The 20,628-nt window shown below is 39.6% G+C and overlaps 1 protein-coding gene across 1 annotated transcript in view; it reads right to left on the reverse strand.

Moving 5' to 3' along the window:
• Positions 1-1,622: 1,622 nt before the first annotated feature.
• The window catches only part of tsg101a (tumor susceptibility 101a), a 60,423-nt gene continuing 41,417 nt past the window's right edge, over positions 1,623-20,628 (reverse strand). Inside the window, exons 8-10 of the mRNA XM_028796044.2 lie at positions 6,611-6,813; positions 6,034-6,273; positions 1,623-2,459 (exon numbers count right to left, since the gene is read on the reverse strand). Coding sequence (XP_028651877.1) covers positions 2,370-2,459; positions 6,034-6,273; positions 6,611-6,813 — 533 coding nt within the window. The 3' untranslated portion in view covers positions 1,623-2,369. The remainder of the gene's footprint in view (positions 2,460-6,033; positions 6,274-6,610; positions 6,814-20,628) is intronic.

Below are 20,628 nucleotides of genomic sequence, written 5' to 3' on the forward strand. Positions count from 1 at the left end.
TGTGTTCAGATTTTTCTAACAGTGTAGAAGTTTTGATCGTGTTGACAGCGTGTTTGGGTGCTGCTTCCTAGTGGGTACATCTGTACCTATAACACATGCAGCACAAGATAACCCATATCATTAATTAACAGCGTAGTAGGTATGATTGTGTTGAAAGTGTGTTTGGGCGCTGCTTCCTAGTGGGTACATCTGTACCTATAACACACGCAGCACAAGATAACCCATATCATTAATTAACAGCGTAGTAGGTATGATCACATTGAAAATGAGTTTGGGTGCTGCTGCCTAGTGGGTGCATCTGTACCTATAATACACACACACACACAAACACAGAGCACAAGATGATCCACGTCGTTACTAACAGCGTAGTAGGTAAAGTTTGTTCGGGTACTGTTTCCTAGTGGGTGCATCTATACATGTAATACACAAACACAGCGCACAAAACAACCCATATCATTAACTAACAGTGTAGTAGGGATGATCACGTTTTAAGTGTGTGTTCGGGTGCTTCATTCTAGTAGCTGCATCTGTACCTATAATACACACACACACAGCACAAGATAACCCACATCTTTACTAACAGCGTAGTAGGTATGATTGTGTTGAAAGCGTGTGTTCGGGTGCTGCATCTATACCTATAATTCACATTTACACTCACACACACACACACACACAGAGTACAAGATAACCCACATCATTACTAACAGCATAGTAGGTATAAAGTTTGTTCGAGTACTTCTTCCTAGTGGGTACATCTGTACCTATAACACACGCAGCACAAGATAACCCATATCATTAATTAACAGCGTAGTAGGTATGATCACATTGAAAATAAGTTTGGGTGCTGCTGCCTAGTGGGTGTATCTGTACCTATAATACACACACACACACACACACACAAACACAGAGCACAAGATGATCCACGTCGTTACTAACATCGTAGTAGGTAAAGTTTGTTCGGGTACTGTTTCCTAGTGGGTGCATCTGTACCTGTAATACACAAACACAAACACAGAGCACAAAATAACCCATGTCATTAACTAACAGTGTAGTAGGGATGATCATGTTTAAAGTGTGTGTTCGGGTGCTTCATTCTAGTAGCTGCATCTGTACCTATAATACACACACACACAGCACAAGATAACACACATCTTTACTAATAGCGCAGTAGGTATGATCGTGTTGAAAGTGTGTGTTCGGGTGCTGCATCTATACCTATAATTCACATTCACACACACACGCACACACACACACACACACACAGAGTACAAGATAACCCACATCATTACTAACAGCATAGTAGGTATAAAGTTTGTTCGAGTATTGCTTCCTAGTGGGTGCATCTGTACCTATAATTCACACACACACACACAGCACAAGATAACCCACATCATTACTAACAGCGTAGTAGGTATGATCACGTTGAAAGTGTGCTCAGGTGCTGTTTCTTAGTGGGTGCATCTATACCTGTAATGTACACACATACACGATAACCCACAATATTACTGCATCAGAATTCAGATTCACTGTTTGATGATTAAAAAAAAAACAAAAGTTATAAAACACATTCCTTTTGCACAAAAAAGTTACATGCCTTGGCACATAAATCTTTAAAGAGGAAAAAAAAACAAAATAATTTTATTAATTCTACATGACTTTTCCATATGATCGATGATTATGTTTACAATTCAAAGTGCATTAAATTAAACTGTTAGTCTAAATGACAAAACAAGACAACAAAAATTATATGACCTTAATTTATAATTCAAAAAAAAAAAAATACAAATAAAAAGCATACGATTACCTCTTAAATATGGCTTCCTAATGATCAGTCAAAAATATTTCAACAAAAATTTATAAACAAAAACGCTTAATATTGGCTAAACTTAAGAAACAGAAATACGGTAAGCGGGAGAGAGGAGGCCATCATAATGAGCATAAAAATACAAATGGCAAGCCGTGGGTGTGGGAAATTCTGGTAAAAAAAGTTTAGGAAAAGTTGTATTTGACAGCAGTGAGAACAGTCCAAACCAGACTTCAAGTTCCTGTATTAGACAAAACTATATATATATATATATATATATATAAAAAGCAAATCTCTTTAATATGAAAGTGCAAACTGTAATACATCAATACGCTGCACCAACACGTATTGTGAGGTCAGAGAAGAGATGGCACCCAGGTACCGTGAAAATACAAAGAAACCCACAAGTAGAAAGGGTGGAGTGGAGGGGAGGCAGAAAAAAACAAAAACAAAAAAAGACAACGTGAGCGTCCATCAGAACGAGAGAAAACTGAAAAATACACAGGAGGAGAAAATAAAACTGCCAGCTCGTTCACCATGTGGGACAGGAAGGAAGGGCCACACATCAGTACAGGTCACTCAGTCCAGCAGTCTTCCTGGCCTTCTGCATCAGTGCCCGGAGCTGAAACTGCTTACGAGACAGGAGACGCACATGCTGGAAGAGAAAAACAGAAACAGAAGTTGGCAAAGGCTTTGGAACTGGTCCACAATTCGCAGATCTCCTTGTGTTATCAGGAAAGAGCAAACAAAATGTTTAAAGCTTCTGACATTTGGAAAAGGGCCTGGGCCATGGAGTCCGCACACAAAAAATTCGACTCCAACTCCTCAATTTCTGGTACCACCGACTCCTCTATTTCTAATTACTGATTTTTAATCCTTTATTCTCCATATACAATTTCCTGCATTAGGAATCTGTCATTTGTCACACATCCAACCTACTCTCCAGAGACACACGCAGAGTTTTTTGGGCTCAGAACGCAGGCTCAGCTATTTTGTTCAGCAAGTGCCCCTGGAGCAACTGTAGGCTAAGGGCCTTCCTTGCTCAAGGGCCCAACAGAGTAGCATTCCTTCTGTCACTGCCAGGATCAGAACCGGCAACCTTTGAGTTAGCAGCACAGATCCTTTAGACAGAGAGCTACCTTACAATTACACTTTTTTTATTATTTTGATTGAACGCTCACAACATACAAGATACGAGACACTTCATCATCGCCAGTGTGAATCTCCAGCTTACTAAACTGGTAAAATTCGGGTTTAAAGACTGCAGAGACGTTATTGTGGTTTACAAAAACTAAGTAACATTAAACAAAACACTAAACTTTACAAAATGATAATAGAAGCTACGTTTCTGTCACAAGTCTAGGAGAAAAAACAGTTTAATTGAATCCGTCTGTGTGAAATTTTGAAAATTTAACACATTATGCTACAATTTACATGTAATCAGAGATGCAGTCGGTACATTTTTTCTGACTCCAACAACTGCTTCCGATTCTGACTCTACAGCCCTGATTTAGAGAGACGCGACACTTCAACTCTTGTTCTCATTATGTCTTCTGCCTTCTTTTCAGCTTAAGTATCACCTCTAGTTTTTGTCCACTTGGGAGACGCACGATGATACCCCTCACTGATAAGCCCTGATGTGTGTGTGTTGTGCCGATTTTAATATCACACTCTGAACAGACAACCAAACCTAAAACCTTTCATTACTGAAAGTCCAACTCAAATAACTCATTCATCGTTATGGTCTGCCTTAGGCTCCACCCCTTTGTTCTTTTTTCTGACATCACCTCCTAGCTTGGGCTCCACCCATTACGATAAACACCTCATTAAATTTAAGGATGCTGAGCTCCTTATTGGTGCTAGCGATTCTAATAACAATGTTTGATGTTCCAATTATACACTGCGCCGGCTAAAGGTCTGTGGATGCCCCTCCAAATGATTGAGTTCAGGTGTATCAAACCAAGCGCATAGTCATGCTCTATCCATTGACAAACCTTGGCAGAAGACTGGCTCATATTAAAGAGCTCAGCAGCTATAAACATGGCACTGTCCTAAGATGCCACCTTTGACACAAGTTAGTATGTGAAATTTCTGCTCTGCTGGATCTGCGCCAGTCAGCTGTGCTGTTATTCTGAAGTGGAAGCATCAAGGAACAACAATGGCTGAGCCCACGAAGTGGCAGACCACATGGACTCACAGAGTGGGGCGCCACTGAGAGAAGAAGTGCATTATTTTTTTCCCTATTCTCTCAAGACAGCAGTAGGCAACTCTGTATGGAACCTTCAGTTTGTCACATGGAATCATCTTCATTTCACTACAGAGTGACATGTTTCTTGAGAAATTTGTTTCGTTTGCCATTTTGGTGCCCAGAATTGAACTTTAGGAATGGCAGTACCTTGCAGCCCAAGGAAAAAATTGGCTTGCTTTATTGAGCAGAAAAAACAGGTTTGAGCAGAGCTACACAAGGAAAGGTTTCTCTAATAACCAATTAGCATTTACAAGTAATTAATTAAGAATGAGATAAGAGAGTTGGGGGTTTGGGAGTAATACATTTAATTTTTTTTTAATTTACTAATACTGTAGTAACCTGTTACAGTATTAATAGTGACTTGGCTATATTTTTAAATCAACTTAAAGGTGCTCTGATAAAGAAAAAATATCAATATGAAAAACAAGAAAATTTCTGGGTAATTCTCAACATTTTAATGTTATTATGCATTTGCTGACATCGATATTCTTGAATACTCTACACATATAATAAGAGTAGTGTTGGATCAGTACTAAAAATTTGACTTTGGTATTGATACCCACTTTTGGACATCAGTACCGGTACCAAAACGGTTCAGAAGAAAGTCCCTGGTCCTCCACACAATTGCACAATGCCCTGGTGCTGCTCTGCACCACTGCACAGCAATACGCACTGCTAATCTCTCTCTATAGCATAAAGCATACGTCAAAGCAATAGTGCGATGGCAGGCGGGCTGCCCCCCTGAGGTCGTGATTTCATCGAAGTAATGCGGAGATCTAACGTGAAGTGTACATCACATTAAAATAATCTGCTCCTCCAAGAAGGCTCAATCTCATTGAACCAATGGGGTTGTGGGTTACAAGAAGTCGTGACTGTGTCAAATCAGTGAGGTGCCTCCATAAAGTATCAATTGTGTCGAAATATGTAGATTCCTCAAGACTCCAGCACGTTTTTTTTACACCCCCCCCCCACAACTACTCCATTGACTATCTAGGTGAAAGATTTGAGTGGAAGGCTGATGTTTAATTCCAGTATCGAAAATGGTGATGTTTAATTCCAGTATCGAAAATCCCAAAATGTTGGTATCATACCGAATGAACTTTCAGGTTTTTCTGGTACATTTCCAGGACCGGTATACTGTTAAACACGGTAACAAAAGAACAGTTCACAGAAGTATGGGAGATGAGAAAAGTGAGGCAGATGGTGTTGCCTCTGAGCCCAAGTGTGCTGGTGGCATCAATGTGGAGGCAGTGGACGAGGAAGATGAGAGCGTGAAGAGCATCAAAAAAAAACATCAAAAATGAGGGTGGTACCGGCAGTGCTGAAGGGTGGCCAAAAGAGGCGGGGGCAGAGAGTGTGAACCTGTGACCCCACACTTAACCACAAGCCCCCCCAAAAAATGGTTGTTAGAATATGTATTCACACTCTTCCAATGTTAAGTCTAACACTGTTAAGTCTGATACTGCGTCCCTGAACATATCAACTTCGCTAACAGAGGTATTTCTGTACTGCAGCTGCCCACTCACTTATGGTCTGGACCCAGTTCTGTTCTTTCTCCCTTTTATTTTGTTTCAGTTCATCAGTTTATTTCAATCTACTCATCATGTTATTGGCCACAAAACACCTGCTTGCCACCTTTGTTTAATGCTGCATTGACCTCAATACCCACAAAGTCATTGTGTTTGTACGTGAAAAGTGCTCCATTACTGGTTAGGTTCTTTAATGAAATACAAAAATTTCTCTGTGCTTGGCATTCTGAAATTAATGGTTTTCTACTGAGAAAGTAATGCAGCCAAAAAAACCTATTCCAACAAGAGAAGCACAAAAAAATGACAACGCACCTAAGACTCCAGCAGGGTATCGTATGTGTAACCACAGAAGCAGTTATTAGACGTCTATTAAAACTCAGTGACACTGTCCCTCTTAGAGGGAGCCGAATGTTGATTTTTGCAGTTCTGTTTGAGAAGAGCGACTGCATTACCTTTAGGAAAACCTCCAGATCAATAACTCCACGGCGTAGGGCTTCTCCCAGGTAAAAGATTGTGTCCTCAATGGCATTTTCTTCTGCATAAAGGTTAAGGATCTGCTTGTATAAGGGTGCCGTTGGTACAATCACGTCATCAATGTCATTGTTTTCAGACTGGCTCTCCATTTTCTCGAGGGCAGCTGTTAGTTCTTCGTCTTTCTTTTTTAGAAGGTCTATATTTTTATCAACGTCAGCCTGGGGAGAAAAGAAAAAGGCTTCTTAACAACAAAATTCTTTTATTCCAAGTTAAAGATTCTTTTTTTTGTTAAAAAAAGATTAGAGAAAGAAAACCGATTACACTACAATTGCTAGTGTGACTGCGGCAATGCAAATTTCTTTTTTGCTCACTTCAGCTATCATGTTAATGTATGCAGAAAATCTCAATTTTTAGCAACATATAATACAAAAAATATCTTTGGGGCACTGGAGGATAGTGGAGCACCCGGGCAAATCCCACATAGAGGGAGAATGTGTTGAAGTGTCCAAGATTAATTCAAAACAAAGCACGGCCTAATGAAAGGGCTTTCCTCACCACTTCTTGATCGAGACGAGAGATCATTTCCTCCAACTTTTGGTGGCCTTTCTTCAGGTCCTCTTCTGTACGTTTTAATGCGTGCAGCTCTGCTGAGGCCCGATCCAACTCCTCCTTCATACGCCACCGGAGCTTATCGCTGACTGCGGATATTAACGACGCTCGGATTGTGTCCTCGCCAATTGTGCCATCTCGACTGGGCCCTGATAAAAACAAGAAAAAAGAAGGAAGGCTTTAAAAAGGAGTGTTATTGTTCTATGTTTGGCCAACCTCTTTTTAGAACTTATTTGTCCCCAAGAGGAAAGCTGGCTTTTCACAGAAGCTCTTCCAATAAATCTTAATACATAATTCACCTGCCTCCTCACTCACTCACTCACTCACTCACTCACTCACTCACTCACTCACTCACTCACTCACTCACTCACTCACTCACTCACTCACTCACTCACTCACTCACTCACTCACTCACTCACTCACTCCCGTCTGAAGCCGAATGCGCAGTCACCTTCTGCGCACTCACTGACGCCAGTCCGAAGCCTTCTGCGCAGTCGCCTTCTGCGCCGCTGCCCGAAAAACCTTATGAGACCAAAATCCAACCCCAACATCGCGGCAGGTGGCGGATTTAGCCTATGCATTATACAACTGTCTTCAACAGGTACATTCATGACTTAAACATTTCAAAGTTCGTCTCACTTCCAACTTATACAAATGCCTCCAAAGAGAAAATTTGCTTCATCCGACGAATGTCCGTCCGAAGCCGAAAGAGCAGTCGCCTTCTGCGCATCCAACCCCAACATCGCGGCAGGCGGTGGATTTAGCCTACGCATTATACAACTATCTTCAACAGCTACATTCATGACTTAAACATTTCAAAGTTCGTCTCACTTCTAACTAATACAAATGCCTCTAAAGAGAAAATCTGCTTCATCGCGGCAGTCGGCGGATTTAGCCTAAGCATTTCGGGATTATTATTTTGACATCCCAAATCCTTCCGCCCAGTCGTAGGATATTAGCCCCGATCACAGCCAACCCTCACACTCAAAATAATACGTAAGAACATATTATTATTAAGTACTTTCAGTGGGTGAAGATACAAGTTAAAGATGGGCCACATCAAGGGAAATTACTACCAAACAGTGAGAGTGTCTTCACAAAAAATGTAGTCTACAGAGAGATTTTACAACATTAGTTGCATACTGACAGGCCTCCAGTATACAAACAAAAAATGTCATAGATAGCATGTCTTTTTTTAAGTGTACAGTATTTTTTGCTGTGATAAAGTCATACATATCCCAAACCTCTTAGTTAATTATCATTACTTACATCACTTTCTTATTTATTTGTTACTTATCATTTGTTCTTCATACACAACTGACAGAAACTCGTGTCCGTTTCATCTTACGTTGTCGAAAGGGGTTTTTTTTCTAGTGTATATATAAATAGATAAATAAACATACGGATACAGTAAACCTTGGACTGCGAGTAACTTGGTCTGCGAGTGTTTTGCAAGATGAGCTAAAATTTTTAATACATTTTATCTTGATAAACGAGCGAGGTCTTGCAAAACGAGTAGTATGTATTTGCTTTGTCTGCTGAGTGTCATGTGATCACAACTGAGCTGATGGTTGTTCTCTCTCTCTCTCGCGCGCTGCTGGATTAATAATAATAATAATACATTAATAATACATTTTATTTATATAGCACCTTTCCCATGCTCAAGGCGCTTCAGAGTCTTAAAATAAAAAACAGCATGGTATATGTAACATTGGATATAAATGTTTTCCTGAATAAAACAATGAAACAGATAACAAAGAATTAAATAGAATAAAGGACAAAAGTAAAATACTAAATTCAATACTAAAAGAAAAACCTAACAAATAACCTAATTTGTGATATAACAGACACACAAATCATCCTGAGCACATGGACAAAGAGGTAAACTGAAAAAAAAGGGCAGAATGTTAGGTTAAGTTAAAAGCCTTCCTAAATAGATGAGTTTTAAGTTGTTTTTTAAAAGAATGAATGGAGTCGGCTGATCTAATTAATTTCGGGATGTCATTCCAAAGTCTGAGTGCTATGGAGCTGAAGGCCCTGCTGTCACCCACAAAGTGCAAGTTAGTGTGAGGCACAACAAAATTACCAGAATCAGAGAACCTTAGTAGGCGAACATGAGCAGAGTGATTTAGAAGGTCACTGATGTAGTCCGGTGCAAGGCCATTTAAAGCTTTGTAGGTTATTAATAGAATTTTATATTCAATCCTGTAAGACACAGGGAGCCAGTGAAGGCAAAAGCAGGATGGCTGTGATGTGCTTACTGTTGCTGATTCATGTAAGGACTCCTGCAGCCGAGTTTTGAATCAACTGGAGCTGTGATATAAGATTAGAAGGGGCACCTGCCAGCAGTGAGTTACAATAATCGATGCTGAGAAACTTGTCCATGCTTTTATCACATCCCGCATTAGAAAAGGAGAGGAATGAGTGAAAACGGGATATGTTACGGAGGTGAAAGAAAGAAAGTTCCTTAATGTGGTTTACGTGGGCAGAATAAGAAAGGGAGGAATAAAAAAAATAATACCCAGATTCCTTGCATTAGAAGAAGGTCTGATGAGATCACCGTCAAGAGTGACTGAAAAGGAGCTCATTTTCTTAAGTAGCGCTTTACTGCCAATTTGCAGGAGATTGTGGGTAATTGTCTCCCATTCTCGGTCCCAGTCAGTGTGCCTCACTCATGTAGTCAGCTTCCATATGAACGTATAGTGTTTACTATAGCATTGTGACCACGTGTGTGTGTTGTGACATGCGAGTCCCTGTCTTGCACTCCAAAACAAGAAACCAAGTCTCAGTACTTTAGCAACACCAGCTTTATTCCGCTTGAAACAGGAACAGCGCAGTTGTCAGGCAGGGTCGTGGCCAGGTTAGTGGCTAAGTAATACTGTGCCCTTTGCATTTATAATGTTCCTTGTATCACCCATCAACGGCAGGCACTTATAGCATGTCCGCGATCTTTTCAGATTCGCTTTTACGGCGAACTGCTACAGCTCTGGGAGCCTGCGGATGCTTCGGGACGCTCTTCCGCGTGTCGTCCCGTTGGGTGGAATCCCAAAAGAATTTAGAAACCTTACAGCGCGTAAAGTAATTTTTTATTTTGTGTCCAAGTGTAATAATAATTAATAATTTTTTTTTTTTTAACAATTTTTTGCATTTATATAGCGCTTTTCTCACTACTCAAAGCGCTTAGCAATTGCAGGTTAAGGGCCTTGCTTAAGGGCCCAACAGAGCAGAGTCCCTTTTGGCATTGACTCTTTAGGCAAAAGCAACTGTCATTGGAGAGGTTTCCTTATTAAAGTCGCTAAAAAAGAAGAAGATTCCAGTGAGTCAACAGATAGCAGGGATTCCATTAGTTAGAGTTAAAGTCGTCCTACACAATAACTCTCCTCTCTCATCTCCCTCACACTAGTCACGATTGTTTTCAAAGGTGAAGTGCAGGCTGATTTGTTTTATGTATTTTAACCTTATATTTTGTTTTAATCATTTTCATATGACTAGTTTTGGGTTGTGGAACAAATCATCTGAGTTTTCATTATTTCTTATGGGGAAATTCGCTTTGATATACGAGTGCTTTGGATTACAAGAACACCTCTGGAACAAACTATGCTTGCAATCCAAGGTTCCACTGTACACTATGGTTACAAGCACCAGAAATAAAGACTAAAATGGAAGAAAAAGTTGAAAAGAAAACTTGTGACTTGGCAGTCCCACTGAGGCACAATACAGCGGTTTTACTGTTGGTATTAAAGACCCCAAGTCAAGTTCCTTGACATACTTCTGCTGAATGATTCGTTGACTGAAACCTCTCAATGTTTTGTGTGTCATGGAGAAAGGATTTGCAGCACTGTTCATGATGGCACTCAGTTTTGTTTGAATTGTCTTCTCCTATACAACCTCCATGGGGGGGTCCCATAACTCAGCCTGCCCTTTTAATTAGCTTATTGATTTGGTGGCCTCTCTTGAAGTAATGTCACCAGCCCAGCACGCCACATTGGCCATCACAGAGTTGTAGAAGATGTGAAGGAACTTGGTCTCCTAAGATAAAAGAGTCTGCTCTGCCTGTTCTTCTCTAGTTCCTCTGTGGTCTGAGACCAGTCCAGTCTGTCATTGATGTGGACCTCCAAGTACTTGGAGTGCACCACCTGTACATCCACTCCTTGAATGCTGACCGGACAAGGAGGATCTTTGGTGTGTCTAAAGCCAATAAGCAGTTCCTTGATTTTCCTGATGTTAAGGTGCAGACAATTCTCAAAGTTCTCCCACCTGACTCCTCTCCTTTATCAGTACACCCCCATAAGTGCAGAATCATATGAGAATTTCTGTAAATGACCTGACCTGCTATTATATTTCTAGTCTGAATTGCACAGAGTGAAGACAGAAGCAGGCAGGCCTGTTCCTTGTTGGTGCTCCAGTGTTACTCACACAGTCCTCGACTCTCAAACACTGCAGTCTGCCTGACAGATAGTCCATCATCTAGGACACCACAGGCTCATCCACCTGTGTATCTCTGTGCTGACCTCTTAATAAAGATGGCTGAATGGAATTGAAAGCACTGGAGAAATTAAACAAAAATCCAAAAAAACTTTCCATATCAAAGTACAAGATGAGGATATGTTACATCTGTCTTAGACTTATTTTGCTTTTTTACAGTTAGAGCACTGGCAGGTTAACTTGCCTTGCTCAGAGACACGTAGATCGATAGTGATGGGAACTGAACAGACAGCCTTGTGGTTTAAAGTCCAAGGCCTTAGTACTTAACCAAAATGCCTGACCCAGAAGGCTTTTGGTCAGGCCACACTGTGGTGATAGTTACAAACATTGGCTTAAAACCTAAAGGCAAAGACTTAGAATTAGGTGATGTTGGTGTCCATCAGGAGTCGGCACCGGGGAGCTGCTCCTGTTAACACTTGACACTATTTTATCTGGATAAGATTAGGAAAAACAGGCTGGTTAGGTTTGCAAATGACTCGAACGAGATGGAAGGTCAGATAACGACGAATCGGCTGAATCATCACATAGAAGCTTGTAGAGAATACAGGCTTGGGTATAATTTGTATCAGATGAAATTGAAGGTAAATAAATGTTTAACACATACAGTGCTTATACAAAAGTACTCATTCCTTATAAGGTTTCATATTTTATTGTTAAGATAACATTGAATCACATTGGATTGAATTTGGCTCTTTTGACACTGATCAATAGAAAAAGGCCCTGTGATGACAAAGTGAAAACAGATCTCTTCAAATATAAAAACACAATAATTGATCTTATAAATATAATAAGAAACCCCTGAAATCCTCACTGGTGCAGCCCATTGCTTTGATTAGTTCAATGAAGGTCACCTGTCTGGGGTTTTCACTGGATTGCAGTCTAAATGCACCTGAATGAGTAAAGGTCAACTTGTGCGAGTCAGTATGGTGGACTGACCTACATAATGAAGACACAAGAACAGACCAAGTAACTCCCTGTAGAGCAAAGGTCAGAGGATAAAGGCAAGAAAATATCCATCACTGAACATTCAGTTAAATCATTCGTGTACAAACGGAAAGAGTATGGCACAGTGTGATCATGCAACAAGATAAGGTATGAGGGAGACCACCAAAAGAACAATGAGAGCTCTGAAGGAGTTACAAGCTACAATGGTTGAAGACAACAACTGTTGTCTGGTTACTTCACCAGTCACAGCTTAATGGGAGAGCAGAGAAGAGGGAAAAAAACACAGGACATCTTGGGAGTTTACCAGAAGGCACATGGGAGACAATGAGGTTTTGAAACCAAAATTGAGCTTTTAAGCCATCAGACTAAATGCCAGGTTACAGGTATAACGTCACAAACGTACCATCCCCACTGTGAAGCTTGGCGGTGTCAGCATCAGCAGGTTGTGAGGATGCTTTGCTGCAGCAGGACCCGAGAGGCTTGTGAAGGTAAAACAAATGCAATGAAATATGGGGAAATCCTGGAGGAAAACCTTGATGGAGTTTGCAAGAAACCTGCACCTTAGGAGAAGAATTTGTTTTCCAGCAAGACAACAAGCCCAAGCATATAGGCAAAGCTACAGAGGAACGGCTGAAAAAACAAACAATGTGAATGCCCTGCAGTGGAAAAGTCAAGAGTCCTACAGAGAATTGGTGGCTACAACGTGATAGAGATTGAGCAGTTTTATAAAGAGAGGGTTAAAATAGCAATGGTCAGATTTGAAAAGTTGGTAGAGACCGGTGCACACAGACTCAAGACTGTCATGGCTGCCAAGGGTGCATCTCCTAAATACTGACTTAAAGAGGGTGAATACTTTGGGCAACACTTTAGCTTAGGTACTGCAAAAATGCATCTATTACCGATTTGTAGCAAGACCTTAACAAAGGCTTCTTTTGGCCTTAATAACACAGACAAAGCATCAGTAAAGGGAATACTCATCTGTGCACTGTGGCCTACTATAATAATTTTGCTTTAGAACGGTCAGAGCAGGCTTAAGTGAGACATGGTTCTCTTTTAATAGCACACGTCAGTATCAGAACTGGAAGTCCTTCCTATTCGTAAGTCATTATACCTATCTATCAAAAACCTCACTGTGTAAGGATGGATAATCACTTCAGTGACGATTTGTCTGTGTTATTAGGGTCATAAGATGCCTTTGTTGAGGTCTTAACACGTAACAGAGTATGAATAAGAGATGCACAATTGCCGTATACAAACCAGTGGTTGCCAAACTGGGTCCTGGGGGACCCCCTGGGGCTGCGGGCTTTTGTTCCTACCAACTTCTGTTTTTGATTGGACTCCTAACCTAATTACATGAGCTGTTGCGTCCCAGTTTCTGTGCTTTGGGGTCAATGACGAAATTACAAAAGTAAGCATGTTAATAAATTTTAATAAAAATTAAGCAGTTATATGTGGATAATGTATTTTTTTATTTACTTTTTAATTTATGTTTATCCTGATTTTCATTCTGCGTTTCCATTACTGACTAATTAGAGGGTCTGACGCTGAAGCAGTTGCAGCCTTTCATCGCTGAGTGTTTGTCACCGGGTGTCTGCTTTGCTTGTTTTTAATTGTCATTATTAGGATACAATGAAGGAAGCAAACTACACAGAATATGGGAAAATAGGAAAACACCACCAAAAAAAGATTTAAGCATTTAAAGCTATAGCAAAAAAGCTGACATACTTCTAAATATCTTATAATTTAAAAACCACTCTGCTGTTCTTTTCTGAATGCAGAATAAGGGAAGAGGGAAAAAAGACCAGGGGCCTCATGTATAACGCCGTATGTAGAATTCGCACTATAACATGGCGTAAGCACAAAAGCGGGAATGTGCGTACGCACAGAAAAATCCAGATGCAGGAATCTGTACGTACGCAAACTTTCACGTTCTTCCGCTACATAAATCCCGATCAGCGTGAAAAGTAACGCACGTGCACGCGCCTTCTGTCCCACCCCAACTCCTCCCAGAATTACGCATCTTTGAATAAGCAAATCAATATAAATAGCCCTTAAGCTCAGCCTTCTGTGAAAAAGCACGGGGGAAAATATAAGAATTTCAGCGAATACCAAGAGGAGGCAAAGGAAAAACTTACTATTTGTTGGTTTAAACAGTGATATAAAGTGTCGGAGAAGCTCGAACGCTCAAGTTGACAAAGTCGCACAGTGCCCGAAATAAAAAAAGAAGTCACATATCAAAGTCGCCGTGAAAAGGCGAGTCGTAGCCCACCGTCTGAGTGTCATATGAAAGCTTATTAGGGTGCAGACAAAAAAAATAGGCACACAGTGGGGAAAAAAGCATGAAATGTCAACTTTAATCTTGAAATTTACACTTTAATCACGTAGTTTATTTTGCCATTAAAGTAGAACATCGTAAAGTTCATCTTAAAATTGTTAATTTACTAGTTTCTCAAATCCCATTGTAACTAAAGTAGCACGTTAAATGCTTTGTTTTGTATTTGATCTTCTTTGTGCTCTGTGTGTGAATCACTACCTGCTTCTTAAATGGGCTTTCTCTTTCTCCGACAGGACACATAATCCATTGCATTCGTGATATTACAGCTCCCTGAATAATTAAAATACTGAGATGTATACGTGATATCTTTTTCATGGTGATAGGAATGAAAGCATGTTATTAAACATGGGAACACGGTGGCGCAGTGATTGTTCATGTCTCACGGAAGAGGCTTGCTGCGCCATGCACGACCTTCGATGAAATAATTTATTACAGAAGTATTGTCTCTTTCAAACGTACTAACCTCCAATTCCTGTCCTTACTTTTCTTTCTCCAAATACCCAATCGCCACACAATCAGCTCTGTAATAGACGTGAAGCCATTTGTAAGCTTAAAACGCAGATTCTTCAAAACTTTTAAGGAACATTGAAATATCTTTGTAGTACATGTTTAATTATTCTATCCGTCTATCCTTCCAGTGTCGCGTCAGCACCAGCAAGAATACAACGCAATGCAGGAACAATCCCTGAACTAGCTAGCGCTGCGGCACCGTGTCCTCACATGTTTAATTATTAACAATACAGATTATTTAAATGAAGTTAAAAGTTTTATCTGTATAATATAATCAACATATTTTGCTGCATTTCATCTTAAAAATGATATCGTCATCATATGTAAATATACGCTTTATAAAATGGCTCAGGTTGTGCAATATTATAACTGTAGTGCAAGTTTACAGCGGGGTAATTGTACTTATAAGTACAAACAGTTCTACAAAGAGCGCTTGATGGACTGATTGAGTGCGTTTATAGTTCTTGGGATGAAACTTTTTCTGAACCGCGACTTGATACAGGAAAGGCTTGGAAGCATTTTGCAGTGGCTGAGGCAGCGTCTGCTTCTTGCTGTATACCGATAATTCTGCTGCTGTGATTCCCCACTCAGATACAGTGATATAAATACTCCGAGTGGTGCAGTGAGAGTAATATGGAAAAAGATGATCTGCTGTGGCAACCCTTAACGGGAGCAGCTGAAAGAAGAAGATGATGCAGTGAGCGTAACAACGCTAAAGCAGTTATGGTATTTGGAATACTATGGCTATTCCCTGGACCATTATATTGCTGCAGATTAATTACAATCAGATGCATTACACTAATAAACAATATGCAGTTAGTTTCAGTGTATTTATAAAGCCGTGTCAGGAATGTAGATCTAAGAAAGAAAGGGTGACCACACAGGAACAGTAGCACTGCTTTGACACTGGGTGCCACCAGTCTGCAAAACCGAGCGGAGAAATTGCGTACGCCAGGGTATGAGGTACTGTGGAAATGTGCATGGCTTTACGCCAAGTTTAGGTTTTATACATCGCGATCTGAGCATGGAAACGTTCGTACGCAACATTTCTGTGCGTATGCACCGTTTATACATGAGGCCCTCGATAACTAAACAAGGTCAATTATTATCCCTTATTGTGAATCTGGTTGGAACAAAAAGCTGCAGCCACAGGGGGTCCTCAGGACCGAGTTTAAGAACCAATGTCCTACACTGAATTGTTACGTGTATTTGTAACTAATTAGACCACTTTAATCAATAGAAAGACTCTTTAATGTCAAAGTCAAGAAAGCCACATGTGCTTCAGTGTTAATACTTTTATAGCCACTGTACATAAAACAGGAAAAACAATAATAACAACAATAATAATACAATGACTAAATATACACATTTAAAATAACTAGAGATGTTTTCTTAGTGCATAAGAAAAAATTCATCTAGGAGGATCCACAAGCACCGTGAAATGGACGCTTGAATTTAACAAGAGCCCTTGAGTCAGCAGGTCATGAGAATGTCACAGTTAATCTTGTCCACCAAGTCAAAGCTCTTTAAGGAATATTATCCTTCGACAATCTATTTTTAACCTAAATATATTTGTTGGGTGAGGGGACACAATTCCAGGCCTTCCCATATGAACTTTAATCTTCAAATGCTATGTACTACAAGGTGTCTGGTTACATGCTTGACCTTACAAAGCAGAGGCCAGCATTGACAAATGGGATAACCCAGGTCAAAATGACCAAAAAAAATATATCAAGATGGTGCAGAGGTTTGCCACCAGTATCAAAAGTGTAAAACTGACTGATTCATTTCACTGCTCTCATCAGATAATATAACAGGGGGCTCTGAGAGCTGAAGATGTTAGGATCAGTCTGTGTGGAGTTAGCCCCTCAGTTGTCTGCATTGGGTTTTCTCCAATTTGCTTCCACATTCCAAAGGTGAGAAAAATAAACTGATAGGAGAAGCTAAACCAGGGGTTTCCAACCTTCCCCCCCCTCCCCCCCCCGAGAGCTACTTTTACAAAATGAAAATGGCCGACAGCTACTCATGTTTTCTAACGTTTATTCTCATAGCTTATTTCAACCCAAACAAACTGAATAAGCTTCTTTTGCCTGAACATTTACAAAATGTTGGTGTCCACAACTCATATTTTGCATTAAAACATCACAAAAAAATATTTAGTTCACCTGCAAGTGCATTTTGTATGTCTGTATGCATTTTCTAGTGTATCTCACACTATTGAATTAAAACATGAATGCTGACAATGCAATTCCAAATACACAGATATGACTTATTCCTTTGTCATTTTGTCCCATGTCACTTTATTCACAGGTCCAGTTGCATGTGTGATGTGTTTTTGAGTTAGTCAGATGACTGGCACTGCATGGAGTCAACAAGAGAGGCAGGTGTATGGTGGAGTTGAGCCACTGAGGTTCAATCTGATGGAGTCATTTCAGTGTTCTTCTGTCAGTCTTGTTCTGAATTTTGATTTTATGACATTCACGACAGAGGTATGGAGACCCAAACAAAGCAGACATTTTCAGAGCTGCTTGCTGAAGATTCTTCTAGTTATCTGGTTCTACTAAGCTCCAGAAATGCTGAGAATGCTGTGGAGACTTTAACTGCTCATTATTTTGAGGGTTTACTAATATATAATAAATAAAATCCAATGTGTCTCTGTCCGCTTTTCACGAGAGAACTACTAAACAGATTTAGATCAGATTTTTTTCTATAATTTGCTTGAACATTCCGGTTGATTTTGCGACTTCTGTCATTTCGGCTATGTATCCTATTTCGCCTGCAGTACCGATTTGATAGACAGACAGACAGACAGACCCCAAGCGGAAATTCACAAGTAGGTTCTGACATTTTTCACCAGCGCAGCCAGTTCGATCTTATTTGATAGTGAGTTCACATTTCCCATGATCACAGAAGGCACCGAAGGCTTAAAACGCCAGTTTCTAGCGTGAAACCAAGAAAAAGGCAGTGGGCCAAGGGGAGGGGCCTTCCTCAATCACTTGCCTGCTTCGGGGTGTGGTCCGTAACTCCACTTAGCTAGCGAACGAGAGAACAATTGAATTCAACTTTGTTTGATATTTTAAATAAAGTGTTACCTAGGTCTTGATGACTTTGAGTCCGGATATTCTGTTAGGTGAATGCCACATTGAAAAGACTGATTGCAATTCAGATTGTGGATTGTGATTTTGTGTTAAAAGGATTGTGATATGATTTTTTTTGGAAAGATCGTCCACCCCTAAGTTGACTAATCAAGTTTTCAAAATTATGTAGGATTCATTAACTTTTTGGTGAGCTACTTGGAAAGGGGTTGCAAGCTACCGGTAGCTCGCCAGCAATGTGTGGGAGATCCTCAAGCTAAACCAATATGTCTTTGGGGGTGGGGGGTGGTGGGTTGGATGTGTGTGTGTGCGTTAGTCTGACATATAATGAACTGGCTTCCTAAAAGTGCTGATGCTGGACAGAGTGGACCTGTCCAAGTTTCTCCTTCACAAAACCAGGTTTAGAAAATGGATGGATGGGTTTTCACAAAAGCAGTCTGAATTACTTTTTTCTTGGTTTCTTTCACGACAGCTAATTGCCTTCCCTTCAGTCTCAGTTTTAGCTTCGGGAACAAAAAGTCATCACAGGGAGCAAAATGTGGCCAGTTTCAGGAGTTGCAAAAAAACACTTTGACTGTCAATGTGGCATGAGCTCTGTAGAGATAGATAGATACTTTATTAATCCCAAGGGGAAATTCACAGTGTTGCGTGTGTCTCCACTCCAAATGGCTTTTCCTTTTTTTTTCCCCCCTGATGCTTTCCAGCAGACCCCTCAGCACTTCAGCATAATGTTGCTGAAAAAAAAGTCTGCTCATAGAGAACAAACTTCAGAGTTTTTCTAGTTTTAGGTAATTTTTTTTTTATTTTATTAAATTTATTAAAATCAAAAAACATGCCATACAAGCAAATCAAGTTTTATAAAACTAGTTTCAAAAGTAACAGTTTTACTTTTTATTTCACTTCTCTTTATTTAGTTTTAGTATTTCACCATTTTATATTTTAGTTTTTTTTTATAGTTTTAATTTTTCAGCAATTAACTTTTAGTTTTTGTTACATTTTATTTATTTTGCATTGCTCACCAAAAACATCCACACGGACATTTTTCAAGTGTAAAACCACAGTTTTCTTTATAGTTGTCAAATTGTATATCATTCATGTTGTACCTGTCAATTTAATCCAAACAATTTTACCATCTGTGACAGAAACTCAGCCTTTCCCCTGATAGTGTGAAAGGTTAGGACTTCCAGTATAATCAGAAAATGCAGAAGCAAATCACAAGTGTGCTCCGATGTCATTTGTTACCTTAACTCTGCAACAAGTTTAACGAAATGGTTATTTAACTTCAAAAAATGCTTTCTTTTTAATTTTTACGATTCCCTTTCCGTGCAGTAAGATCACCACACATATATACTCTTATTTGATATTAATTTTTGATATCTCATGACTATAAATCATCAACACATTTTGAAAGTGTATTCTTTACAGGGAATTCTTACTTTGCTTATGTTTTCAAATACTGTTGAAGTCACCACTTGAACTGTGTTAATCACAATATGAGCAGAATTAGAGATGTAAGTTTATCCATGTACTTTATATATATATATATATATATATATATATATATATATATATATATATATATTATATATACAGTGCATCCAGAAAGTATTCACAGCGCATCACTTTTTCCACATTTTGTTATGTTACAGCCTTATTCCAAAACGGATTAAATTCATTTTTTTCCACAGAATTCTACACACAACACCCCATAATGACAATGTGAAAAAAGTTTACTTGAGATTTTTGCAAATTTATTAAAAATAAAAAATTGAGAAAGCACATGTACATAAGCATTCACAGCCTTTGCCATGAAGCTCAAAATTGAGCTCAGGATCATCCTGTTTCCCCTGATCATCCTTGAGATGTTTCTACAGCTTAATTGGAGTCCACCTGTAATAATTCATTACATTTATATAGCGCTTTTCTCAGTACTCAAAGCGCTATCCACACAGGGAGGAACCGGGAAGCGAACCCGCAATCTTCCACAGTCTCCTTACTGCAAAGCAGCAGCACTACCACTGCGCCACCTGTGGTAAATTCAGTTGACTGGACATGGATTTGGAAAGGCACACACCTGTCTATATAAGGTCACACAGTTGACAGTTCATGTCAGAGCACAAACCAAGAATGAAGTCAAAGGAATTGTCTGTAGACCTCCAAGACAGGATTGTCTCGAGGCACAAATCTGGGGAAGGGTACAGAAAAATTTGTGCTGCTTTGAAGGTCCCAATGAGCACAGTGGCCTCCATCATCCGTAAGTGGAAGAAGTTCGAAACCACCAGGACTCTTCCTAGAGCTGGCCGGCCATCTAAACTGAGCGATCGGGGGAGAAGGGCCCAAGGTTATTATAGTTAACGAAAACTAAAATCAAAACTGAAACTATTATTAAAAAAACATTTTCGTAAACTGAAATAAAATAATTAACAAAACCAAAATGAAAAACTAAAACTAAACAAAACTATTAAAGTAGCTGGAAAGACTAACTGAAATAAAATAATAATTTACTAAAATATTTTTAGTTTTCGTTTTTGAATTAATATTCTTGCCGTTAGTCTTTAACCCTTGTAAGTTTTAACTCTAAAACAGAAAGTCAT

Source organism: Erpetoichthys calabaricus, chromosome 2 (genome assembly GCF_900747795.2).
Source record: "Erpetoichthys calabaricus chromosome 2, fErpCal1.3, whole genome shotgun sequence".
In the NCBI taxonomy this organism is placed as follows: Eukaryota; Metazoa; Chordata; class Cladistia; order Polypteriformes; family Polypteridae; genus Erpetoichthys; species Erpetoichthys calabaricus.